The sequence below is a fragment of the Acanthaster planci genome, linkage group LG07 (assembly GCF_054643075.1).
Source record: "Acanthaster planci isolate LZ-2023a linkage group LG07, COTS_SCS, whole genome shotgun sequence".
Taxonomy (NCBI): Eukaryota; Metazoa; Echinodermata; class Asteroidea; order Valvatida; family Acanthasteridae; genus Acanthaster; species Acanthaster planci.
In genome coordinates, this window is record NC_141783.1 from 16,556,473 (window position 1) to 16,583,978 (window position 27,506).

Consider the following 27,506-nt stretch of genomic DNA (forward strand, 5'->3'; position numbering starts at 1 on the left):
CCTTCCCAGGCAGAGTGCTTGCCAGTAAAGGAAAGCTTCTGCACAGGTGGGTTTAGCCTGCGTTGGGTTTGTAAAAACATATCTCCTAAAATGCTGAACAGAAAAAAAATCTTTCATGGGATCTCTAGAGTATAGCCGCTTTCGTGCGAGCCGAGCATCACGTGTACAGCTGAAGAAACACAACAGAAGTATCGCAAACATCCTCAAGCTCATCCCGGGGAGGGCATGAAACAACGAAACCTCATTTTTATTGGGAGAGAGAAAAAATGACATTTTACAGCTGTTTTCATCTTTGATAGCAACCAGGTTTATTTCCAGCTTGGAGTCACTCCGGAGTATCGCATATCGTAAATATGGTGTCGGTGGGGTCCACGGGTTCGTTCTGGGTTAGAAATTGGACTTGTTAGGACCACCACAGCCCTTTGGGGGAAAGCAATCCACGTCTCTCAAAGTGCAGCCGTCAAGTCCGGAATTCGACTTAATACAGAGGGCCAGACGATGTCAATTTTCCCCTCCCTTGCCACCGTCGTCACACGCGTCGCACTGATGCACTCTCTTTCATCACTTCCATCACAAGCCTTAGGAATAAATCCAAGAGCAGAACAACGCAATTATCCAAGCGAATCTGGAATTTCACCTTGGAATTCGACAACGGAAACTGTGGATTTTTTTCTTCTGACTCCAGCTGCCCGACCAATCAGGGCTCGAGGCTCCCCGATCAATCCGGGAAGAGAGAGGTATATAAATTGCGGTCGTCACTTCATCCTTTCGGACTAGTCAATTTCTGTTTATAGACACAGGAGAGACAGAGGGGGTTTACACACAATACCCAGCGCATTAAAAAATCACTGGGCGCCAATTGAGGCAGAGACGGGAGATTGCGATCATTTCAACGGTCGAGCTAGACGGAGAGGAGGTCGGTCACTTGCAGACACCATGGACATAGAACGGGGAATTGGACGCAGCTCAAAAGGGGATATATTAATTATCGATGATCTGAGCTTGGCCGAGAAATCCTGCCAACACCTGTGTGAGTTTCCTATCTCGATCTCTTTATTACAGCCATCAGTTGCATTATTATTTTTTTACCCTCTTCAATATTACGGACATGTATTCTTATTCTCGGTATTTTACGGGAAAAAAATGATTTGGCACACATTTGTTTTGTTTAGTATCCAGTGTTTTTTAAGATCTGACACTTTTTCTCATAAGGAGACATCAGGCCTGTGTCTGCAAATAACATGGCAGAAACAATTTACAAATGTATGAATCATCTGAAATCGGCCGTCAACTTTGTCTGGAAAGAGCAATTTTGTGCTTGACATTTATCAGTTTTTACTCTTTCCTCGATGGATTTAGATGTAAAGACGCGTCGCTCATCACGAGATTGGCACTCGGATCGTTTGACTCTCCATTTGGCCGCACGCAACGTAAATGACAAACGTTGTCTAAACTCTAATCTGTGATGTCTTCTGAATTAGTGATAAACTATATTTTACTCTGATTCCAAACTCCACTTTCTGTAAAACTGGACAGAAAGCATGAGCAGGATAAAAGGAAAAAACAACGGAGCGGGTAAAAGCCAGCAGATAACCCCTTAATTTGTGTGTCAATCTCTCTTTTGAAAGTAATCAAACTGCATTACAGACATTACATCGACTAACCTATGTTTATCTGCAGCTGACACCAATAGCCCGCACAGACCCATTGCTTGATTGCTAGAGCTATTCTCGATGCTTGCAAATTATTGTTCATGAGCTAATAAAAAAAAGCCTGCACTGCGTCCCGGAAGGTGAATGACAGAATGAGAGTGCTCCCACAAGCTTTACTTTCTAACTCAGGTCCACGATGCGTTTTATTTTTTTTCCTGTTCCGAGTAGCAAAAATGGTCTGTAAAGTGTTCTCCATTCAGGTATAACATTTCTTTTGATTCAGGAACTGGCAGAAGTGCCAAAATAATTATGTTGATGAATATACTACTACGCGCTGTAGTAAGGGCTCTGGCAGCGTTATATCATGGCTTTCTTACGGGATGTACACAGCTGCATGCTGAAATCAAACACAGCGATCGGATCGATCTGATTCCCGGGAACCTCGGATTTACCTGCTGGAACACTTTTCTGTTCCATAAAAATGTAGCAGTACCAATTACTGAGGCTTATTGATTCGGTATTTTGGCATATGCCATAAGCTTCGTATTGTTGTGTTTTTATTATTGGTAAAATGCTGAGGGGAGGTTTTCAAAGCACCGCCCAATGGCATTTCCGCCATGATTCCTGGATCGATATTTTTTCTCTTTGTCTCTAGTTGGGAACTCTGTCGGCTCGTGTTTTTATATATTCAACAGAGACGTGATTTTTGACGGTCATAGTGTTCAACAAAATGAAAATCGCCAAAAGAAATACCCAGATTCAAAAAAGCACGCGCCTCCACCAACCGTGGTACGCTTCCTGAAATACCTTTGCCTGTCGCGTTATGTCCCGTGAAAAACCTGTATCCGAGATGTGACGTCATTTTGAACCAGGAAGTGTAGTACAAACGAATGGAGCGCGCGCATGTTGGGTTCTCGTGCTAATGCCTTTATAGTTGCGCACAGGACATATTCGCATTGCATTGGTATAATTTCTTTTTTTTTTTTTCGATGAAATTAGCCTTTTGCGAGGTCATGAACTTCAAGTCCGACTCGCGTTATGTTTACCCCGCTTGAGATCTGCAAAACGCCATTTACCACTTGAAATACTGCTCAGGTGCGGTTGCATATTCAACCACTGGTATGACTCTCGCTGCGTAGAATAGCATTCAGATGTCAGGCCTGCCATAACAACACCAGCAGAAAGTGCACCGCATAGCGTGCCTGTATCAGCAGCACAATGCGGTCGCATCTGGCCGATTAGCATCAAACGTGGAGCGCAATTAGACGATGTATACACGATACCCCTCCGTGCAGCTGGTGGGCCCGGATAACTCGCAGAAGGCGTCGGGCAGGTAACATTTCATCTCGGATTCATAATCCCCCTGAAGACGATCCCGTTGACTTTTACCGTCCCGGCTGGGTGCAAGGGTGATGTGGCGCGGTACCAGCATACTGTTAAGGTTCAGGGCCGCTCTCTGCGTTGGTTTGTGACATCCCCCACACTGAATACCAGAACCTATTTTCAGAACACAGAGCCCCCACCTGGTGTTTCCCGTACCGATTTCTTGTTTATAGTTCGTACACCGGGCAACACACCAGTAGAAACACGGTCTCTGTGGGCGCAACATTCCTCCTCTTCGTCGAGCTTATATTTAGGTCTCAAACAAAATGGCATGGTAGTTATGTGGCCTGGGTGAAAGACTTCTGCATATAGACTGTAAAAGGTGATGCAATTAAAACACACGTGTCTTGTGGTAATCCTGTACCCGCAAATGCACGAGCGAGGATTACTTTGTTCATTATTGGAACGAAATCCGATTACTCATTAACAGGCAGCGCCTTTGAAATACACATGAACGTGGAGTACAAAAACTTGGCACGGAATGATGGATTTTAGCTGTGAATGTCTTCAACGCTGTGACATAACATACGGCAATAATGTCGACGAACACTTTCTTCAAACATAAGCCTATGAAAAACCAATTAGGCAATCTTTCAAAATGGGGCTCCACCCTGCTGAAATTCCCACATTGATTGCTAGTGGTGAAAGATTCCCTTTTGTCAACACGGTGCCAATGGAGATCACTTCCGGAATTGTTCCCGCCGCCCCCGCGGCTCGTAGCACGTGCTCAACTCCGATTTGATTTTACCGCGCACTGTTTTATAATGCCAACGCCGCGGATGCAGCAGGCACGAGGCCGTGCGTGGTGATACGCTTTTGCTGAGGTTCTCAACACACGCACAACATGGTGCTCTCAACATAATGGCATGGATACAGTTTTCATTACGAGCCAAAGCCGTGTGGGAATCAATTGGCCCATAAGGCACTGTGTCTTGCTCATATAAAAATGTGGGGCCTACGAAATTCCATTGTGTACCGTATACCCAAACTCACATCAACAATAGGTTTTAATTAGCGTCTGTGTCTCTCTTTAAAGTGTCAAAGCTTTAAAGTAGTCACTTTATAGCATTATGTAAATGTTAAATGCCCTACAGCTTTGCATCAACATGAAATGCAAGCCTCCAGTGCTTCCCAGCTTTATGAAATTAATGCTGGTGGTCTTGGGGGAGTGGGCCTGTACATACAGCCAACGGACTACAGAGTACTTAATTAATGGTTATAAACTTGTTTGAATATACATGTACATTGTGAATCCATAGAAAAGTATTAACGAGGAGTTGAGCCATAATAGGGAACACTTTAACATGTATCAAATTTGAGTGAGAATTCACTTGGCTTGTATATCTTTGGTACATTCGAAAGGTGTAATTGTGGCGGAAAGACTCACCCTCGCACTTGAACTGAACCCAGTTTCGTGACGTCAGTTGGCCAGAAAACTTTTTTTTAAAATTCTTTCCTGTATTGTTCAAGTATCGATCGTGGAAATCGGCCGACCCTCATCATTTTCAGTGAAAGTCAGCGCTGGCTGTCGAGTGTCCATTTCCTGGACATCGCCAGAAGCAGTGTTGGCCCAAGGAAACGCTACCCACGTTAAGACCGGCCGCGCTGCCACCCACACGCGCACTGGGCACTTAGTGGACCCTGCATATACCCAGAGTGCAAACGGAGTTTTGTTGGACAACACTTTTTGTTCCTCGTCTAATCGAACAGTTCGTGAGCTTTTTCCGGAACGATGTCTACGGTTCAAACAGACTGTTTTCCCGGCGTTGCGAGGTCAATGACGATTTCTTCCCTGGTTTGTTGGTGAATTTAAGGTCTAACCGTAATCCTCTGTGACGTGGCACTGGATTCTTAATGTGAATTTAACCGCACGTCTTTCGTCGCGATTGCAGATCAGCGGCTTCGTCTCAGATACTGGCGCAGGTTTCGCAAAATGATTTCTCCTGCTGTACATGTCTGAACGGGAATGATACCCCCTTTCTGGGCTGGAGAGACACTTTCATGGGAGTGAGAGCAGCAAAAAAAAAACAACTCTTAGAGAGAAAAGGGTGCCGTCAACTTATGCACTACCTTACACTGCTTCTATTTATTTCATAATTAACAAACATCATTTCCCTTGCTTCAAGCATCAAATTGATTCTTTCAAGATAACAGCAAATCAGAGCACCCGTTAACATATAGACGAGCTTCATATTGAATTAGCCAAGAACTGCCGCTGTTGGACAAGGGGAGCAATGGATACAGCAGAGAGCAGTTTTATCATCCGAAGCATCTTAGACTCCACCAGCGATTTGCCTTAGACGCCTTCCACAGAAAAAAAAAACAGGTCAAATTCAACATGTACGGGGGTATCCGAGCCCAAATCGAAAAGAGCGATTACACACACGACCCTTCTCGCAAGGAATCATGAGTCCTCCTTCTCCCTGAAATTAAGAGCCCTGGAACATACCAGCAAATCATTAGTGGACAGATAGATAAAAAGAAGAAGAAGAATCGGGAAAGAGGAGAGATGGGGGGGGGGGTAAAAAGAAAAGAAAGCACCGCGGGCCCGGTTTCATCTTGGCGATTTACTGCCTGGCGCGCTGGCTGGGATGATTGCGCAGTTCCAAAGGGCTCTCGGGTTGTCGTGCAATTTCTTCGGTGGCTTAGGCGAAGATTGTTGTGGACCAGGGTGGAAGAGGCATCGGTCGGAACCTTAAAGGGGAATTTTTAGCATTTGCCAACTCGCTTTTCCAGTGTTTCCTCCCATCTGTTGCAAAGGATATCCTCTATTTACTGGTCTGTGACTAACTGGAGCAAGAGGTTGAAGGAAGATTCTCCCCTGTAAAGGCACCTTTCCCTTTGTACTTTTTGGGGTGCGTTGCGTACACGATGCGTTCATGCGTTTCACTTTCACAGACGAAAATCGACTCCATTAACATAACACACGTGTCCATTGCTTTCGGTCGTCAAAATCGCCCTTGGAGCGATTCTGTCGGATACGCAACGCTTGGCACAAGTGTTCACGCGAATACAGGAAGGTGCCTTAAGCCTACACAGCATTATTAATTTGTCCAAAATCGACTAACATATAATAGGAGTTGTCAAAAACAATAAACAACAACAACTAAACAAACAAACAAACAAACAAACAAACAAAACGTGTTCCCTGGTTGATCTCTAACCTAATCCAGCTGCGTAAGCCAACATCTAGACATAAGTTTAATTCCGTTAACTAGACCATAACCGTATGGTGTCGGTATAAAGTGCATCATTCCTCTATCATTCCTTTTTGCCATGTCCCCTGTGATTTCGAACCACAAGTTCGTGTTTCCCTTTGTAATAGTTTCACCCCATAACCAAATCAGCACCTCTTCTGCTTTCTTCTCGTCCCATTTTTGCCGATTCTAAAAGTTTTCGTGATGAAATGAATGGAAGGATTTCAGGGGTGTCTGGCCTGCCTCTGTGTGGTGATTTTCACTTTCGCTTTCCCGTCGTTTATATACCGACGGAAAACCCAGAGCACTTTCCAACACATTAAGTTTTGGATTACACCGTGGTTTACACTTTTTGGCCATTCCCCTGGTCGTATACTTGTTCTTTAATTTCCCAGAAAGCTATGTTTGCAATCTGGACTCATCATTTTCTGCAATACGGCAATGCACCACGAAAATGCACACTAGATTGTCAGAGTGTATACGCACACACGATCTGCTGAGACGGTGTCTGCGCATACACAAAAACTCATTACACCGAGCGCAGTGGATCTATAGTATTGAGTCCCAAATCCCTACAGGTTGCCCGTTCACCTAGAAATGTCAGATTATGCGCATATTTTTTTCTGCATGGTAATGTTTGTACAAGTTTCACTTTATGAAAACGATTACTTCCTCGTCTCATTACGGTCTCATCATGCCCAAGAACAGTTGAGGGGGCAGACAAATTTCGCTAGCAGACAGGGCTTGATTGAAAAGGTTTTGTTTTCTTTTGATGGAAACGTACCAATGACTGTGTCCTTGGCGGAATTTCGGGGTCATTCACTGCGTACATGCTTATTGTCTGCAGCTGGGTTCTCCAATTTCCATCACTCCATGGAAGCCAACGGAGAGTGGACTAAAGATGCTCCAAGGTTTCCATCGGCTGAAGACTCAGTTTCTGTCAGTGAAGCTACGGATAACAATGTTCTAAAAGCATAGCGAAGACTGTGTTTCATACTGAGCAGGCGTGAAAAATGCATGATTTGACATCAAACCAAATTTAATGAGCTAAAAAAAGTAGAGCACTTCACAAAAGCAACAACTCTTTATGCTGAAATGGTTTACTACTGCTTATTATAAGAAATTGGAAGAAGAATGGGGAATATTCTCCACACCAATTAGACTGGTCAGGTATGCTTTACCTGTTTTCCGCAAGACGATGACTGTAATTTAGCGTAAAAACGTCATGTTTCCAAGACTGCGACAGCCACAAATCCCAGGACGATTAACCTTCCAACAAGTATCAGTTTGTCTTGGACAAAGCTTTATACCCACAATCGAAGTCGCTCTCCTTGAAGTTGCCGAGTTACATGTACCATATATCACACCGATACCAGTCATGCTCCTTTCCATGGTGCGTCGTGTAAATATTCGACGGTTGTATTTCAACTCGTCCTGTAACCCGCGTATTCGAGTGACAGGGGACATGTCGGAGTCCAGGTGTTGGACATAATTTGACTTTGATGGCAGGAGGACAAAGACAGATGACGTCTGCCCGGGATGCAAAAACCACAAATCTCGATTTGATTGATGCCGTTAACTTGGTTCCAGCTGAGACAAAAATCTGGACAGAAGAAAACCTGCGCCACAGACCGCGACGCTTCATGGCTGCAAAGGGACCGACCACAAATACCAGGGTACATGAGGGGTACAGTATCGATTTATACTGCGGAATAGTTGGTATTCCTTTCGGACAAAGATATTTCAATGTATGCTTCTCAGGTTTGTTTGTTTGTCTTTGCATTTCATTGTATTCATGATATTGTTGGTATTGTAGAGAGTGCATTACATTGCGCTTCAGTTTCAAGAGAAGAAAAAAGAAAGAAAATGAAAGCCAGTTAAGATGAGTCTTGGCAGGTACCTTGATTTCACCAGAAAAACCAGGGCAGCCCTTACCCAATCTACACAGCAAGCTTGTCTGTTATTATTAGAAATCGCTCCGTTTCGAGTCGATAGGTCGCACCGTAAAAACGGATGTTGCCTTCGGCGATCGGCGCGGGACCGTCGAGCCCAAACGCCGCTTTATTGCCAGATAACTCGCATATTACGCGGCGCGTACCAGGATCGCGCGCAATCCCAGCGCTATGGGCACCTTTCTCTCTCTCTCTCTGTCCTTTTCAAATCCCACACCACCCGTATTTTACCTGGGCACCAAGTTTACAGAGCAACTCGGAAGCCGTGATTTCTGACAATTTGCCGGCACAGTAAATCCCTGGTGAGCGACCCTGGGTGTGGATGGAGAGGAGATACACTTAATTAACCCTGAGGATATTACGGGGGATTCCAAGACTGACCCTGGATGATACCTCGATCTCGGAGGTGTTTGATTTTTTTTTCGGCTTGTTGCTCGCAATCCACTAATTCAACTCGAGATCTGTCGGTTTCTTGGCAACATTTTCTTTAAGCAGTCGATGAAAATTCTGACCAACAGCTCTCTAGGCCTATACAATTAATCGTTCCGTGCTCGGCCTTTAATGTCTTCTAGTACCACTATAGGAGTCCTATCTTAGAATCAGTAAAAAACATCTCAGAAACGGGTCGATGAAATCGTTGAGATGTCGGGCCTTCATAATGCTATTCGTTTAATTTCGTTTTTCAGTGCATAGACCGAGTCATATTAAACAGAGATCTGACCACAGATGAAGAGACCACGTTATGAAAACACTGTGGAACGTTGCAGGTGACTTCGCTGCGTTCGTGAACATTGTTGTACACGGGATATCCAAGATGGCGACTAGACATCAAACCCACGATTCTGTGCTTTTCTGAAAGCTTGCGAAAAATTATAGCATACAATATTCAAATACAGTTCGCGGACTGTAACATTAAACCCTACGAACCCTGAATACTATTTTATTGTGATCACTTAGCATAAAGCCGAAGTGGTAATTTCGTTCTTAGCTGGAGATTTACTGCACTATAGGGACGTGTCGAGAAGGAACATTCGGGTTTTTATGTTTGGTGTGGTGACCTTTTTGCCTGGTGCATTTTGCAGTACCGGGCCCCAATGCTCTGGTATATCGTAAATAAACCGTTACCTGCTGTTATGTGTCATACATACAGCGTAAGAGAACTTCCTTTGACGAAGTGCGTTTGTGCATCTCGACAAGTTTCCACGCGGTTGCATAGGGACATGCAACCTGAAGTCAAGGTTGTATCGTAAATATTCCCAAGCTTTGTTCTCACCACAATAAAGGAGAAAAGAAACATTTTATGTATAGTTTGAATGCACCTTTTACAAATCGTATATCAGGGCGTTGATGACGGTAGGGCATCAAAACAAGCAGACCTTTCTTCCTCATGTCAATTTTGGACACAAGAACGTAAGTGAGCAAGCGCTGCTGTCAGCTCCTTTTGTACAAATGTTTGAACTATTTGCTATGTCAATATAACTAATTTGGTTGCTTATATTCTGCACGTAGTGGATGGCATGGACTACAATTGGTCAAAGCAGCTGCTTGCCTCCACATGTCTGTAACATCTCATCTGTCAAACGTTTACCAAGTGACAGGTGAACATAGCTTGTGTTTTCATGATATACAGTGGACAATAATGTTGTCATTCAAAACCTATGCTTTCTCTTTCCCTCCAAAATAAGCACTCCCGAAACAGTGTTGACTGGTCATTTCTTCAAGGGTTAGAGGTTCTGCTGTCCCACGAAAAATCTAGCTGAAGTGAGGTTAAAGTAGCCCCATTCCACCTCGAAGAAACTTAACCAGTTCATTTCACTATATCTTGCACCCTCAGGTGATAACGATGTCCCGGATGAGACGACAGGTTTAACAAAGGAACAAAAAGAGCACATTCGGAAGTCATGGGCGGTCGTCTGCACCATGAAGACCAAGTTCGGGGTGGAGCTCTTCGCCAAGTGAGTTTGAGACTTTTACATCGCCACACGATACGCTGCAGTCGGATGAGTGAACTTGTGTTTTTAGAGGTGTGACCCAGTGTCGCCATCTGTGATGGTTGCACAATTTAAACTGCCCGTAACATGACATTACTTTGGAAATATTGTGTGCAACTTTCTACTCCCCATAAGTGTACAAAAAGTATTTGACATCCTGCTTGGGTTAATGTTAGAATTTTCCATACTTTTCCCAAAAGAAAAAGAAATTTGAGATTTTGGTGGTGATAAGTTGGAGAGCGTCTTCCAACGTGATGTTCGTGATCGCAGCCTAGGTATTCCAATTTTTTCAAACTTCAATTTGCTTTATGACTTTTCTGCTATCTTTTATTTGTGTGTATTTCATCTGTGTGTCTGTTTGTTTCGAAGAAGTTAAAATTAAAAAAATATCCGTCATAATAGAGCCTGCATGCGCACGTCTTTTAAAGTCCATGACAAAACCAAATGTTCAGGAAATGAGATCGTCAGCTGTTGTCCATGTAGGCCTATATGCTCGATAATTACCACGAGACTGGAATGGATTCACGCGACGAACGAGGCTAAACAATCTTGATGACCCGACTCCACCCGTTATGGTGAGAAAGAACAAATACATAAGAATTTGTCGTCTGTAACAACAAATCAGTCGTCAACCATTATGTGGACACAGTATCTCTTTTGACGTGGTCATTTTTGGGGCATCCGCCAGCGGTCTGGTTCCCGCCACCGATCAATAGGCTCGCCGCCCCCTTTTTCCGGTTCAGCTAATAGCCTATTATTATTTTAGGCAAGTATTGACAAGAATAACAGGAACTTGCATTACCTACGCCAAGTTGCCCGAATCCTCGAAAAACGATTTTTGACTACTGAGATCGGTCCAAAAGGGCTTTAATTGCTGTCAGTTTGCAATGTAATGTACTAAACGTTCTGGTGCACAGCACGAGCGAGTTAAAAAAAAAAACATACGCATGCAATCATTCTAAGTCAGGCTCCCGACTGCCCCTGTTTCCAGCGCTGTCGTTATCCACTTCGCGTCAACTTGACTTGACATTGGTCATTTTGTGTCGATCAGCTTTGTGCTGTCGTGTCCGCTGCAGCGATTGCGAGATCCTCAGACCACCGGTCGCTTGTGGCGCGGCTAATTGGCATGCTTCCGATCAGTAGACGTGGCCGACTCAGAGCTCGGGAGGGACCGTGATACGCCGCAGTGAACGTGTGGAGCTAGTTATGCCCTTGTCTGGACGCCAATCGATTCTTACTTCAAAACCTTTTCTGATAAGTGTCAGTCAAAAAGTTGATTGTAAGAACTCCGAACTTGAGTTGTCTTTGATTTCTCATCGCTCACTGCTTCCCTTAAGCACCCTAATATACCGTAAATACTGACTCGAGGGTCGATTTTCTCGTTTTGTCTACGGCTAACGGGAAATTGGACCAGGTTGACTTCATTAATTAACACACAAACTTTAACGATTTTCGTAACTTTTTTAGTTTCCCGCCGAATCGTCCCGCTTCATAAGTTTGAAACAAAAGGGAACCTCGATCAGTACATGGTTACGCCATCTTCATTGCCTTTCCAGGTAGACTTAATAACACCTCATATTAACGACTGCTTGGTACTTTGCGAGGAAAGTGCCCACGAAGTGCCCACATGTCGCATACACAATACCAAATCAACTCGAAGCCAGCCATGGCGTGTCGAATACAGCTTATACAATTTACCGCACATACTTTTTACCTAATTGAATTACGGGTCGTATACGCATGCCCCCAGGGCCTTAGAAGCAGTCAGAGAAAAACCGAGGCCTTGGCAACAAAAAATGTTGCACTTTTCTTTACTCTACGGACATTGCAGGACAGCAGGGGCTTCCAAAATGGGCGTACATTTCCTGTACCCCCTGGGGGAACGCAAACACTTCTGTTGCAAATAATTGCCAATTTAAAGTTCAAGTTGGGGCACTGTGATCAACACGACTGTGATCAACTCCAAGTGGTAAAGGAACCAACCACACATCCTGAAAAACCATCACACGTCTCGGTTCAGAAAATAAATTTTCCACGTCGTCTCTTGACTTTTTTTGTATGTTTTTTCGTCACTCGTTCAATATCCCCGTGACCTGTTCCCGAAAATTCCCTAACAGTGTCCTCGAAAGGACACGCGAGTTGTGAACTGTTTTTGAGGGATCTGTGATTTTCTCTCTCCAAACACTGGGAGCACATATTGAGTCGAGATGTCTTTGCCTCTAAACAGGGTTAAGTCTGGTCATGTTAACTGTAACGAAAGGTGCGGCAGCCACTTGGAGAGAAAAACATGTGGTTTATAGGGGGTGTGTCAAAAATAATCAGTGCATGAAGATATTTTTCTGTGCTTTTAGCGGATGTTCGTTAATGTACAGTCTGACACGGTGTTTTGTCTGCGTCAACGGATTCATGTAAGGGTGTACATTCATCATGTTTTGAAAAGCCTGTCATCATAAGTAACACCGCGGTTCCTGTTCTTAAAAACAGTAAATGCACGCAGGCTGCATGGGCTCAACCTTCACGTCTCTCACGGTGACCCAAAAGAACCTATCGGCTCAATGCCGCACTCTAAAAACTGAATGCAACCGCCGGTGACTCAGTGGGCCTCTCACGAGATAACCATTGTTATCGTGCTTCCCATAACACATTTCACTTTGTTGTGTATGCTCCCATCATTACCCGACTATTTTGCGACGACTGCATGGGGCCACGGAGCTTTGAAAATTTTTTTACATTTGACCCCAAAATATGTATGTACGAAAATACTCAGTTATCTACAGTTTAGAATCACTTTGGGAAATACGGTGACTAGAGGATTATTGAACAATTTTATTCCACTTTTGTTCTTTAAAATGGGAATATTTGAGGTGTTGGTTTTATATTTTTAGACCGTGGAGAGGCCTTAAGAAAAGTTTGGTAAACAAGTGCTAGTCACGGGCACCCAGAGCACATGGATTTTGTTACTAAAAAACCTTTGCTCAGGCTTCATAACTCTTCGATACTAATCAGAATTTTCCATTGAGGTAAAACTAAGCATAGCACTGGCCAATTCTCAAGGCAGAAAGTTTCAGTGTTATACCCCCATGCACCGCCGAAAAAATTGATCAGTCGTTCTGTGAACCTGAAGTACCAAGCTTGATATTTCTTCTTTCTTTCTTTCTTTTTTTTTCGGACAGGCTATTTACAAACCATCCAAGCTCCCAGCAGCACTTCGCCCAGCTCAAAGACTTGAAAGATATTGATGTCTTAAAGAAGAATCCCAAGATGCGAGCGCATGGCTACCGGGTAGTCTCGGCCTTCTGTTCTCTGGTCGAGAACCTGGACACGCCCGACATCTTCATCGAGCTGCTGAAAAACACGGGCTACTCGCACAGCATGAGGAACGTACCTCATCACTACTTTGAGGTGAGTTCGCTGCCCCCTACCCCATTTTTAATCCAGCCCCCAGTGATGGCGCTGTTACGTGTTGATTTTTAAACGCTCCACTAAGTCCCTTATGTTTAAAGGCATCCAGATGGAGTCCGGTAGTATCCCTCGTGATGCCTAATACATCTGGGCAGAGCTAGCTCTTGCAGCTTTAACCGGTGCAGACGTAGACCTAGCCGACACGAGCTTTAGACATTGCTCACTATTATAGTCGACACGTCTGCTTGCGTGACGACAATCAGTCAAGGATCTCTTTACATCGTGCGATGTTGGACAACGCCCGAATTACTTGGCTAAGGGTCTAGGAAAATACAACGTCACGTGCCTAGTTGAAGTTGCCAGCTAGCGACTCGATCCGTTCCCATACTGTTACTATGTGTCGGAGCTGAGTAGTACAGACGCGGCATGAGTCTATACCTGTACTGCCCGAGAATGCGGGGCTAGCGGGTTTTTACCCTCGTAATACAGCCTCGTACACACCACGATGCATGTTCCATGTTTGCCCTTCACCTTCTCTGTTCATTCTCCGGGTTGTCACTTGAACTCGGCCAGGACTCGAACCCACGACATCCTACATACAAGTGCAATGCACTCCTTAACCACTGGCCAACAATCAAGCTTGCAGCGGAGTGATTGAGAGCGAACTCGTGGAAAATGTGTTCCAGTTGCAGTAATATTCGAATGATGCAAAGAAAAGTAATGGTTAGCCTTGAAAAAGTAGAAAAACACGTTCTTGCACAACAACCCTGGAATATGGTCCCTGACTAGGAAATTCGGTCACATCGGCTTGAACTGTTGATTAGCTGCAAGCGTGATTTGAGTTATTACATTATTATGGGTCAAAAGGTTACTATTCTCCCCCCGTCAGAAAAGTACATCTTGGCCGCATATCTGGGCCAACATGGACTATTGGGCTAGTGGGATTCCCATCCGGAATTTGTATTCGTCTACATGTATTTGCATGTTCGTTGCGATCCACTGATTTTGCAGCTTGTCCGACCATGTCCGACCGAATGTAATCCGCGATCTTTGTGGCTTCCTTGTCTTTACCTTGCATTGTACTGACGTAATGCATCCCATCGACGCGGTTGACCCAATACAGAAACTCCTGTCGGGTATATATGAACACTGCTGTGTTTTCCCACTGATAGAAAAAAAAGATGAATGTATCAACGGACTGCATAATGGGACGACACCTGGGTAGCGTACGTCTCATCATGACGTGATCATAGCCATAGTTACAGCCACCTGATGTGGTATCCAGGAATTACTTGGCTATCGAGTTTCGTTGATTTAAAGGGTATTTTTTCCTCATAGAATTACCCCCTACACGGCATTTACATCATATATCTACTCTGACAACCCACGCTTTTTTTTTTTTACTAATACGGATGATGCAAGATATGGGGCGGAGAGAACCCCCCCCCCTCGCCTTTGTGTTGGTCATTGTTTGGTCGGAATCTCAGGAATTCTTTACAGACTTCTAGGGGGGATGTGTTAGGTAACAATAGTCTAGAGTGTGTATAGGGATTGGACGTGGGGGGTACCCATCGGCCCCATATCGTGCACGGTATCACCGTGGCTGACTCCGGCACCTGACATGCGAAATCGTCACGGCAAACAGCTAAGTAGTTGTACTGTTGACTTAAACTATCGCAACGTGGATTCGAATTCCATCAACAGGGTAAATAACCTGTACATCTTTTTCTGTGCCCTATAAACAAACTTACGAGTGAGAATTTTAAAAAGTGGGTGGCACATTACAAGACTGTTACAGGGCATGCATTCTCTGCGGGAGGTGGGGGTAGAAGTGCCATGGCGACCCCCAGACGGAAAATTAAAAAGAACAGAAAGAAATAGAACGTAGAATCTTGCAATCTGTTGCAGTTTCAGTGCGCAAAAAGACATATCAAAGATTTCTGTTTTGTAGTTGATATTTTGTCAATGGGTGATTACAGAAGATTAGAGGGGAGATCGTTCGACCACCTGAACCCAGCCCCCATTCGCCCTTGCCGTATGGCGCTACAGAGCTAGGCCCTATTAAATGGTTGGTACAAACCGTCAGTTACACAGATGAGATATTTTTCGCTAGTTTTCACACGCATACATGTATTATGTCAGTCATTCTGAAAAGGCTTTTAAAGTATTTTCTTGAGCGCAAGATACCCTTCAACCACGACGTGACTGTAGCTCTTTAAAGTATAAAAAAAAGGGCCCCATGCTCAATGCATTAGTAAGTCAGAAATCACCCCCAAAGAGTGTAAATTAAATTACGCGGCAAATAAAGCGTTATTTTTATGAGGTGAAACGTTTTCTTCCAGTCCGCTTCGTGGCAATATTCCCCAGTGTTCAGACGGGGCAGAACCCGACTGGTGCTGTGGGTACAAAAGCCGAGGCAGCCGCGGGCTAGAATCAACGGCCGCGGAGTTTCCACCTCAGCGCGGTATACATCGCGATGTGCGCCTCCAGCAGCGCCGAGAACCAAACTCACAGTCACAGGCGGCGAATTAAGGCCGATAATTATGAGGCTCGCAATCCCAGGCCAGAGCCCAGTAAAAATAGAACGCAGCGAACCAGCTGAGTTGGCACTATTCATACGACAGGCTGGTCTACTGTGGGCCTTTCGCGTCCAGATCACTTTCATTTGCGTTGAATTTTGGAAACAACTGGCAGGATTTTAGGCAATGAGTCTCCTAGAATTTTGGAAAACATATCTTCCAAACAGCTTGTAGCAGACCATTTCCACTTACGAATTGCCGCTGGAGTCTCAGAACTGACCAATGAGATTCTGTAGTCAGTACATGTATAGTCCTATATCTAAACATACAAGCAGGAATGAACAGGCATGTTAGCGAGCAAGTGGATACCTGGTCGCTTTGATAGGTTGGAATAATAATAAAAGACACATCCCCATCTTTTGCGACTGATCAGTGGCCGTTAGAATAATCGACCAATTACCAGCTTCCGTCTGTTGACGTTTAAGATTTGCGTGATTGGCCTACTTTCATCTTTTGTGGGTTCCGTATAATGCCCAGACTACTTCATGTTTCTAGCGCAGACTTGTAATACGGGCGATTCACAATAGTGCGCCTCTAAGAGTTTGCAATGCGTTGGCCAATTACGACGCGTGAAATCTGTCGACCCTTTCCGAACGCGCAATAGGTCGACAGGTTTCACGCATCGTGATTGGCCAGCGCGTTCAAACTCTTGGAGGCGCACTATTGCGAATCGCCTGTATTGCCTCATTTAAGGTTAGTATGTTTTTTTTTTAATATAATGACAAGGCAGTTTGGAGTACTGCGAACGCGTGTAAGCCTACACCTCTGGCAACTATGAGAAAGGGGGAAATAGTCCCCCACAAGTAGTCCACGCATTCGAGTTTGAATATTTGGCTCATCAAAACGACAAGAGCGAGCAGAAAGCCTAGATTTACAGGATAAAGGAAAGCAAAATCTGGAAAAAATGGATGAGCCCTCCCGGCCCCTAGAAGTTCAAACTTCAACCAAGAGCTAGTGAACAATTGTAAATATGAGACTAAACACTGTACCATGCATTGTGGGTGGCAGTGCACTTTCCTGGTATGCATTAATTCCTCTAATGTCAACATGGAAAAATTAGGCAGCATCGCGCATGTTCATGTGTGTACCACCAAATGTTTGGTACCGCATCAACGGGCTGTCTGCAGGAGTCACAGGCGTCTATGGGGAGTGGCTGTGGCTGCTGAGTCCAGTGGCTTCCACGTAATTATTTCTTGCCGAAGCCATAACTTTGGCACATCTCAATCCTCGTTGTATGGCTACACGGCGCCCTCTTCAGATCGGGCATTCGTCCGAATTCAGTAATGGTCTATGTGGGCGTATCGTGCTTATTGGAGCTAACGTCACAAAAAAGCGCATTCAATCCGAGTGTTTACACCCGTTTGTATAGTGCCAATATGTTTTGTAAATGTCTCTGCACTTTTTAGCGAGGGAACTTAATCGGGAACTACTGTATTTAGAAAGCACTCTCTTTGAAAGTGACATTGTTTTGGCCAACATTAGAGAGATGAGACGGCTTTGTCAGTGTTTGCTTGGACATCTGGGGTCTCAAGAAATATATTGATGTGTTTCACTTACCTCGAACTCGACCCTTCTCAGTTTTTCATTGTGGATACAAGTTGAACGTTGAAGCCCGTAGCCAAGACTAAAGCATGATTGTCTGAAGTAGGCCTAAGTAAAAGTTAGAGAATGGAGAACAGTTACAAAAATCTCGCACAAATCGGTAACACACGAGGCTTCCAAATTGTATTCCGTCTTTATTTTTCCCCAATCGTCAAACAGTCGTATAACCATACAACTCGTCATCTAGCAAATATGCCAGTTGACAGTAATTTTCCAGCGGTGTGTTTGGATAAACTGTAGGCCTATACCCTCTGGAATTGGCCCGGCAAAAATAATGACTTGGATTCGGGGAGGACCCATGCACACCCCCTCCGGAATTAAAAACATTCACATTTGAAAGATTATACAAGAACTCTGAGCCCTGACAAATGATTACAACTTTGCTGAGCCTTCAACTTCAAGACGGTAACACAGTTTTCTATTAAAGGCAGCCTGTGGTTGGCTTACTAGAAGAGACAAAATTTTACCGACCCTTAGAAAATTTGTTTGTTTTTCACATTTTCTGTTAATAGTCACCCTTGCCTGACTCCCTATCTCTGAGAATTTGGCCAACAGATGTCGGTAATTTCATCGGTATTCAACTCAACGATACATGATGTAAAATGTTTTTGAAACACGGCGGTAAATGCTAGTTATTGTGAAACGAAACTTGTGACAGCTCATGAGGACAGCACTGAGTTCATCAACCACAAAATGACGTCTTTTGTTCTAAGGAGTATTTTCTGGATTATTAGATCTTCCCCCGAAAAATATTTGATTTATAGTTTGACCGAAAGTAACTTGTGACGGTAAACCTAAAAAGGTCTGGACGCATCGCCCATTGCACTCGTCTGTGCTTTTACCAACTATTACTTGGCTGGCAAACAGCATCGAGAGGAGTTATAAAGCCCGTGCAAACAGTCACTTGTCGACGATGCCTCAAGGGGTGCGGCAAGTGGAACTGGAAACGACATGACATTTACTCTCGAAATCCCCTTCGCAGACCCGGAAACCGAATGGGAGAAATCGCAGTGTGAATTTGCAGCCTGTTATGAATGAATTAGTTAGTAATCCGACCACGGCAAAGTGTTTAGTCTCAGAGAAGCTGTCCTAGCGCTTGAACTTTGGGGGAAATGGGTTCGGTATTACGGTTGGAAAAAAATCGAATTGCATCTATTCAGTATATAATCGTTCATGGATGAACCATGGAGTTTTATTCCTCTGTGGATGAATACAGTTTCAATTACCAAGTGACCGTGCTTCGTGAAGTTTAAGACCTTGTACCGTTTCCCAGTATGTGTATAGGGTTTGTACCCATCGATTTATCATTCTTTTTCCTAATGGAAAGAACTGTCATTCACGTTTTGAGAAAAAAGTCGGAACCGTTAAAGCAGTTATGCGGGGCTTTTTGGGTACCGGTACCTTCTTAGCCCTGAGGGTCCCAACATTCCATTCTATCAACAAGACTGAACATATATCGTACCGTAAAACATTCATTAAAATAAGGCTGACAAGTTTTTTTTCACCAACCACTCAGCGAGTAGGCCCACATACATGTAGGTCAGGCGGCAAATGAGCAATGCGAAGTCAGCCAACAGTGCAAAGGCAGGAAAGTCAAGACGAATAGCCTTAATTTTACGCGTGCGCACAGAATTTACGCGCCTGCCTCATGGGGGGTAAGCTACCCAGAATGCACTGTGTTTCTTTTAGGTAGCCGTCACAAGGCTTTAGCGCACTTGGAGAGGCAGATGCGGAGGAGCGTCTAAGGCAGTCAGTCAGTGCACGGGTCTGGCCTGTAGGCTCGATCAGTCGGCGAACAGTCAGACTTCTAAGCATTCTAACCAGACGAACGGCCAAACAACCGCCAAGGGCTTGTCACGCCTCCATTCAATCGCCGCACGCCACCCAAGAAGGCAGTCACGGTCATTACCAACCTGACCCGACTTGACCTCCAGCCTTTGGTATTGTTTTGCACTGAGTTAAAATAACACTCCGTGCATTTAGTGGAACTGCCCCAGGCTTATTCTCCTGGTGTAAAAATAATCCCTAGCAGCACACCTGCCGAAGTGTGGAGATTTCTGCAGGTGTAGGTTTCTCCACGGGAGGGACACCAAAAAATGCCATCTGGGGGTCTGTTTTGTCACAGGTTTGTCTTTTCAACTGGTCATCAAGTTCCCTGTTGTTTATGTTATGTGGCAGTCGTGTAACGGTCATAATCTCTTGTACCCGAGACGTGGGAGGAAGTCAATTTGACAACTACTCTCTCATCTTGGAACTCAGTGTCCCCCTGTCTGTAGGCTTACCCACTGGTAACCAGTGTACCTCTTTTTGTTTACAATTACCATTGCTTGATCATTTCAATTTCTTTTTTTTGGGAATTTACTATCATTGTGGAGCACTTAAATCAAGACTCTGTTTTGAATGAACAATTGATAAAAAGTGTACCAGTTCTTCAGAAATACATGTACATTTTTCCTTCTGCACGATGCTACAAGACGATGCAGTCTCGGTTAAGAGCTGGAATTTATCTTGGACGGAAGTTTTTGTTTGTTCCTGCGCAAGGTGTCATTGGAACATTCGTAACCAGTCTAATGCTAAAAACAGTCATTCAAATCGAACATTCTATTTTCTAATGGAACCAACTGCGCACTAAAAAGCATGGACAAAATGCTTTTCCTGGGAAAAATCAAGGATGATTTATATATTCCATCAGTTAAAGCAAATACGCCGTAGAAGTTATCCGATCGCTGACGGTGAAAAGGTATTATAATCCCAACATCTCAATGTCAGGTGGAAAACAACATCCGACACTATGATTTCTCGGTAAAGTAACAGTACTTGTAGCACTTCGGGGGGCCAATTCACTGCATACTTCTGCGAGTTAGCCCCCAAACTATTTGACGGCTGTTCCAATTTACCCGCTGCCCGTCAGCAACGGATCCTGGGCCCCGTGTCATGCAAGGTGGTTGGCTTAGGTATAGAAGCGAGCCGACTGAACTGAGCTAATTTCAACCACCTAGCTTCTAAAATTGGAGCAGGGGTATTCAATGAAAGAGCGACCCCGGATCCTTTCGGTTTAGGGCGAGGGCCTGATGGGTTCCCACGGCTCGTGCGTGGCCTCAATCTTTTCCACCAGTTATTTTTAGACGATTTGAATAACATTTTTCTCCAAATGCTTTCGTGTTTCACACTGAGAGGATATAGAGAGCGGCGTGTCTGCAACAGCAGGGTGGGCAGAAAACCTGGGGGAGGTTGTAGGTTTCTTCTCAATAAATAGCGAGCGTGACAAATCCACTGGATCCACCGTAACCGTGTTATTCGCAGTTGTCATAGTTACAGCACATTCCCGTGTCACTACAGTTTTGGTTTATTTTGGGGTATGGTTCAATGGACGGGTCGTCGGACCTGATGTGCAGTGGTGTTTAGTTAAAGGAAGCTATGTTACAGATCGGAGTGGAAGATCCTGCGCGTCTTCAGCAAGTTGCAGCATTAATTAAGGAATTCCTCCATGACAGCAATCATACCTGTTTGTAGCTGGGTCGAGTACGTGGTAATAACAGTGCGATTCAGGTATTTTACATATTTAACACCAAGGCGGAAGGCTACTTTTATTGTACCGTCAATAACTGCAATGCGTTTGACAAAACCACGGTTTTGAACAAAAAAAAATTAATTGATAAATCTAGAGTGAATTCATCAAACAACGTTTCTGCGTGGGCCCACCAACGCCATATCAATATCTCACTCGTCTTGTTTTTTTTCATGCAGGAACTTGGACTGGTTTTTTTGGAGGTGATGTCCGAACAGCTTGGAGACAAGTTCACACCAAAGGCCAAAGAGGCTTGGGGTTTGGCCTACGGCTTCATGTGTAAGGTCATCTTGGGCGCAATGGACGAGGTGGAGAACGAGAAATGATGCCCTCCCGAGATCACGCGCTTCATGTTTCCGAATTCTCGTCTAAACATAGACGTGGCTCAAGTTGTTAGTCACTGATGAGACTGGGTACATTCCTGCACTTACAGCAGTTACTAGAATGGAACGGCAGATATCGTGCCAAATGTAGCGATACAAATTATAAAAACGAAACATTTCACACGCTCCTATCCCCGTTGTTGCTTTTTACAAGCAAGAGTGCGAACAGGTATTTGAGATCAATCAATGGTTCACAGGACTTTGTTAGACGAACTTGATGGTTATATGAGTTTGCTTTGCATTCACAATTCCCATGAATTAATTAACAGTTGGGCTTAAAGCTGCAACCCTCAGACCACCGACTTCATCAACCACTAAGAACTTGACTCACGTTAAAATCTTCCAAGAACTAATTATTATAGTACACTTTCTATAGGCCTCTGTCATCATTATATGCAATGTGGGGAATACTGGGTTCCCATAGTAACCAGGGCTTGTGGGTCAATCAAATTGTGAGTCCCAACTCTCTATACTAGCTGTGCTCCCAGCCTGACGGGTCAGAGGAGTTGACTCCATGGTCCAAATGTCTATATCATAGAGAAAATAACTCAATATAGCTGTATCATCTACAGGCAACTTTAATTTTGAATGCCGGTGGTGGGCCATACTTACGTCTGATTCAGTTTGTCGGGAGGATGTATAATTTAATAAAATTTTCAGTAAGGTATTTTACTCGCGGGGGAACTGAAAATTAGAAATGATTTGGATGAAAGGAGAAATGGGTGAGTGGTTCTTAATTAGGATTGTTTCCGGGACGCTGTAAAGGGGTAAATGAAACACATGTGAAAGCCGGGTCTTTCAATAGGTATTTCCCTGCACGTTCGAGGTCATCACAGACCATGACTGCTGTGAAATTGGTAACTGCAAATTAGGAACAGAATCTAACACATCGGAAGGTTTACCGTCATGCCCGCTCGTAAGCTCAGTAACAGCGCTCGTTCAAACAACGTGTATTTTGTTAATTTCACACACTCTGTATAATTTCAAAAATGATGCTGTGCATGTTTTGGGCAAATAAGACAAACTAATCATTGTGATTGATTTATTGATTGCACTGTCATTGCACTGGATTAATGCTGGTAAAATTCTAAGTACGTTTCGGACAGTGTTGAATGGCACCTCTAATTTAATACAGTTGGGAATTAAGTGAAAGAAGTCAAAATGCTAATCTTCATGTGGCTTCAAACTTTAGTCGTTCGTGAACATCCATCCAGGCTCCTCTGCCGAAATTAGCAGTGTAAAACAAAAGTGATAACCACTCATCCGACAAGGAAAACTTAAAGAAATACAAAGAGACAGAGACTGTGCTTTTCGAACGACAGCCGCTGATATCCACAAAGGATGTCAGAGGATGAAAAGATTTGACCTAACAAACAAAAGATTAAACTCCTTGGTTTGCGCTTCACCTGAGGGCCCCAATGCCAATGTCTGCATGTTCCTCCTTGAAACCGATAGAGGGCGCAACATGGGTAAGGTTAGCATGTACTACTGTAGCAAGTCCTCAGATTAAAAAAAAGGTAAAAACATTTCCATTGTGGCTGTGGTTTTTATACCAAGATTTCACTGAAATCGATGTAGTTTATAGAATGTTTTTGTAAGGAAATATAATCTCTTTTATCATACAAGTTATTAAGTGTGGACTTCAAATGTACAATGGATGTAAAGGTGGTGTCATGATTGGTAGCAACTCTGTGTAATCACTAGGTAATATATTGTTGGTTAGAGGGCTTATTTTATGTAGATGTGTTTTTAAAACATGTAAAACTAAACTTGTACCTATACACACGTCGATGGAAGGACTCCTGTAGCCCAGCCACGTTGTTTTATAAATTACAAAAGCACACACAAATTGCTAGCACTTAATCATAGTAATGAATGTAAATAGTGGGTAGGCCTAACTTAATCATGTAACTACTTTTCATTTAATATTTTCCTCATTGTCCTGATGTAGTCGTATTTACGTCCAATTTCAAAGTGATTCCCAGATTTTCCTCGTAATTAAAGTTCAGTGTAAATACGGAGTAGATTTGTATTAATTTGCCATAAAATGCGATGACTTTGGAAGTATATACTCGTAAGTGTTATAATCAAATCCAACCAACAGTACTCATGGAGGAAGGACACTGAAGGAGTTTGAACTGCCCGGGCTGTAACGTCTGGCCAATTACCGCTTCCTGCAGTTTATTTCTGGCATGCCCGTGGCCCGAGCGCAGCGAGGGCTAGCTGAGCACCACCTGTTTCACCACCATAAGACCTCTTTGTACCCTGTGATCATCGCCGCAATTTTTCGTTGGTAATCTACATCCTTAAAGCTTTGAGCACTGAAGTATAGGAAATTGAATATTCATGCCACCGTTGATGCCTCTTATGATCTGGCAACATCAAATGAAATGCTTTCGCAGTTGCTTGTATTAGGCTGTGTTCCCGATGCTTTCTTCTGGACTTATTTAGGGAATAAATAGCCAAGTTGTTTATAAGATTTTGTGTTTTATTTAAATAATTTTTAATACGGAATTTATATAAAAAAGGATTTTATGAGATCTCATGATCACACCTTGTGATGAAATAGCGCAATTTGTTAGTTATGAATTAATAATAATATTAATTACCGCTAATGGGCATAAGGGAGACATTCTCATAAGAACGTGGACAAAATTTTTCCAACTTTATTGTCCTATAATTCAATATTTCCTAATCTGATCTGAACCAAACTTTGTATGTTTTTATGTTTTCATTTTAATGTGGAAAATGTGGACGGTAGAATTCGGCCTCCTTCCGGTAGTTTAAAAATACGGAGACACTGAAATGTCTCCCTAAAAGCCAATGTCTCCCCGATGATGAAAAATTTACCACAAAATGTCTCCCAAATGTCCTATTTGTAAATATAATAATAATAATAAACAATTTATATAGCGCACTTATCCGGAAAACCGATGAAGGCGCAATTCCATTAACATTAACCTAACTGTCCTGTGGTGATCAGCATGCTGTTCGCCAGTCTCGGCAAACTTTGTTCAAAGACTTTGAAAAATGATGTTTTGGAGTGACAAACTAAAATTGCAAACATTGCATGGATAATGGAAACGTGTATCAAAATTAAAAAAAAAATCACGATGGCAGATGTAAATCTAATGTTAGACTTTTTTCTCTATTTTCTGTTCACAGCGATAAGTTGTAGTTAATTGAAAAGAAAACACCGCAAATATTGCTGGAACATTACCGGTCCCATTTTGTCTGGCTAAACTGCAGGCAGTAATTAGGCATTTTTGGAATATTTACTCTTGTTCGTCTGACCGCGCGGCGATGATCATCGAGCGCTTTGAAGTGCCAGAGTTGTAACTCCAGTATCCTTCCTCCATGCATTACTTTTACTGTAGGCCTATCAGGCAACAGATGCACGACCGAAATATATTGACTTAACTATGGGGGGCACGAGGAACACATGCCCCCAGGGGAAGTCCAGCCCATTGGTTGCTAGTCTCATTTGAAATGTTGAAATGACATTCATTAAAGGGAACGCTTTCTAATGCGCGCTCTCTGTAAGTACATTCTGGGATATTGTTATAAGATATTTTTTAATGTGATTGTATATAGTTTTAAAGTGGGCATTTCTTTGGAACTTCGTAGTCAAATGTGTCCTTGTAAAAGATAATTTATTGCAATGATTGCACTATAGTTCCGCAAAAAGAAAGTTAATGTGGAAACTGTTATTAAAGATTAGGTCGTTGACTCCGTTCAGTGATGTGTATGACATCTGGCTATGTGGACTTTGGTCACTTGAACATACCAAAAACGGTTATAGCGGTTTTGAGAACTGTTTATACAGGAAGTAAAATGTGAAACATAGTATTTAATGCGCAAGCTAATGGCTTTAATGTGTACTCTGGCAAGTAACGTGGTGAGATCACAGTGTCACAAGTCGGACTGTCGGACGGGCATTGCCTAATTTAGTTCCTAAAACCCGCAATCAGCTGTCTGAACTCTAAGCGGGAAAGCAGATCCCAGTCTCACCACCTTTTAAAGTACGATGCGACCATACTAAGGTCGCGGCGCTGGTGACAGAGGCAGACAAACTTGTTCAGGGCTCAATGCGGGTGTGCTTGTCACGGCAAAAAAGTTTTTCCTCTACTGTTTTTTTGTTTTTTGTTTTTCACTGGTATGGGAAGCCTGAGTTCTTTGCATTGCTGCCATAAAAAAAGGTTGAAAGGGCAAGCTTCAATATGTCAGGACACTTTTGTTTTGCAAATGGCGTCGGGCAAAACTCGCAAAGAACTCAGACTCGTTCAGTTTATTGCATGCATTGGGAACGTATCACGACTATACCCAGTCAACAACATTTAATGTCACTGATAGCGTACTGTTGGATTAAAACAAATTCACAAGTCGGGAAACCCATCAATTCACTCTAGGGCCAGTGTAGTTATTCAGGGTACCTATTTGTAAATTGTGAAATATACTGAACGTCACACCGTAGTGGAACCTTTTGCAAATTAAAATCAGTGTATTGATGTATTGCTCAATTCATTATTTGTTACAAGTAAAGAAATGACAAATAAACAATAAACGGCTAAGGTGAATTTTCTTTGACCTAGAGTGCACAGACGTGGTCTAACTTGCTCGTGTTTAAACTTTCAGTGGAAGAGCCCACCAATAAGAACATACCTTATTGGATATATATATATATATATATATATATACGCAATCGTACGCATGAAGCCAAACCACGGTGGTTGTGTTTGTATTGCGTACGTCCAATGTACATGTACATTAGTTAGACTAGCGTTGCAGCCGTTCATCGGTATATTAACAGTAAAAACACCGCCAACTTGTGTGAATTGCGGTAGTCAAGCGGTTATAGCATAATGGTTTGTGATGAATGTGGTATGGGCTCGAATCCTGGGTCGAAATTGCAGGCAGAGAGGTGTTTTTTTTTAAGGAAAATAAAGCCCGAATGTTATAGGAGCCTAATTTCACTGACACGTGAAGTTTTTATGGTTGGTTGAACATCATAGATGTCATGCATCGTGCATGGTTGTGACCCGTGGTCACGGACTTGCAATGCCTTTGTATGAAATAGAAACCAATCAGCCGACATCATTTTACCGAGCCGAATACAAATCTGCGGGTTGACTCGCTTTATTGACGCTAGGGAGAACAAGGCGGGCATTGCCGGGCAAGATTTGTATTCGGCTCTGTAAAATGGCTGCTAGTGGATTCAATGATCTCTAGTATAAGTTGATTAAGGGCATTGCGAGTCCAGATTTTCTTATAAATGTCCTTGACCGTGGTTTGGCTTCATACGTGTGACATGACTGCATATGGGCCTATAGCTCCTTATTGTCCAGTTCTGTCAACTTTAAACATCAAACATCGTTTTCTCGTGTTCCTCCATGACACCGCCCCCCCCCATATCCCGTTCTCGAATTCTTACCTAGCGAAGCCCACTCATGTATTCAACTTCCGTGTATTCAACACGCCCGCCCCCGACTGGGATCTTTGAGTGTCCCAGTGACACAGTTTTGCGGTGAAATATCTGCCCTTTATGTTGCAGCCAATCTGAGCCAAATCTGTTCGCACGGACGTAATTTAGAAGTAGATAAATCCCGGATTTTACAAAGGACTTTGCATGCCCGACTGTTTATGTTGCAGATCACCACGGTTCCGGATCTAGAACGCCACCGTGACGCCTCTGGCCAGCGTACGTGTCACTCTATGTTTACTGCATGTATGTTTTAAGCTGTCAGAGGCTGGTCAAAAAGCATTCCGTAAATATCGATGATGGGGGAACTGTTGCCTG

General features: G+C 43.5%; 1 protein-coding gene across 1 annotated transcript; it reads left to right on the forward strand.

The window, feature by feature from the left end:
* The first annotated feature begins 535 nt into the window (after nt 1–535).
* Nucleotides 536–26,296, forward strand: LOC110980223 (globin C, coelomic-like). Its single transcript, XM_022236687.2, has 4 exons — nt 536–1,030; nt 10,019–10,139; nt 13,349–13,577; nt 21,506–26,296. Exons 1-4 carry the CDS (start codon nt 937–939, stop codon nt 21,650–21,652), a joined length of 591 nt encoding a protein of 196 aa, XP_022092379.2. The 5' UTR covers nt 536–936; the 3' UTR covers nt 21,653–26,296.
* Nucleotides 26,297–27,506: the final 1,210 nt, after the last annotated feature.

Bases quoted from the DNA above. Each gene is read 5' to 3' on its own strand.
- LOC110980223 (XM_022236687.2), top strand. From the start codon at position 937: ATGGACATAGAACGGGGAATTGGACGCAGCTCAAAAGGGGATATATTA. The intron at 1,031-10,018 runs GTGAGTTTCCTA...TTGCACCCTCAG, and splicing joins GAAATCCTGCCAACACCTGT to GTGATAACGATGTCCCGGAT. The intron at 10,140-13,348 runs GTGAGTTTGAGA...TTTTTCGGACAG, and splicing joins GGGGTGGAGCTCTTCGCCAA to GCTATTTACAAACCATCCAA.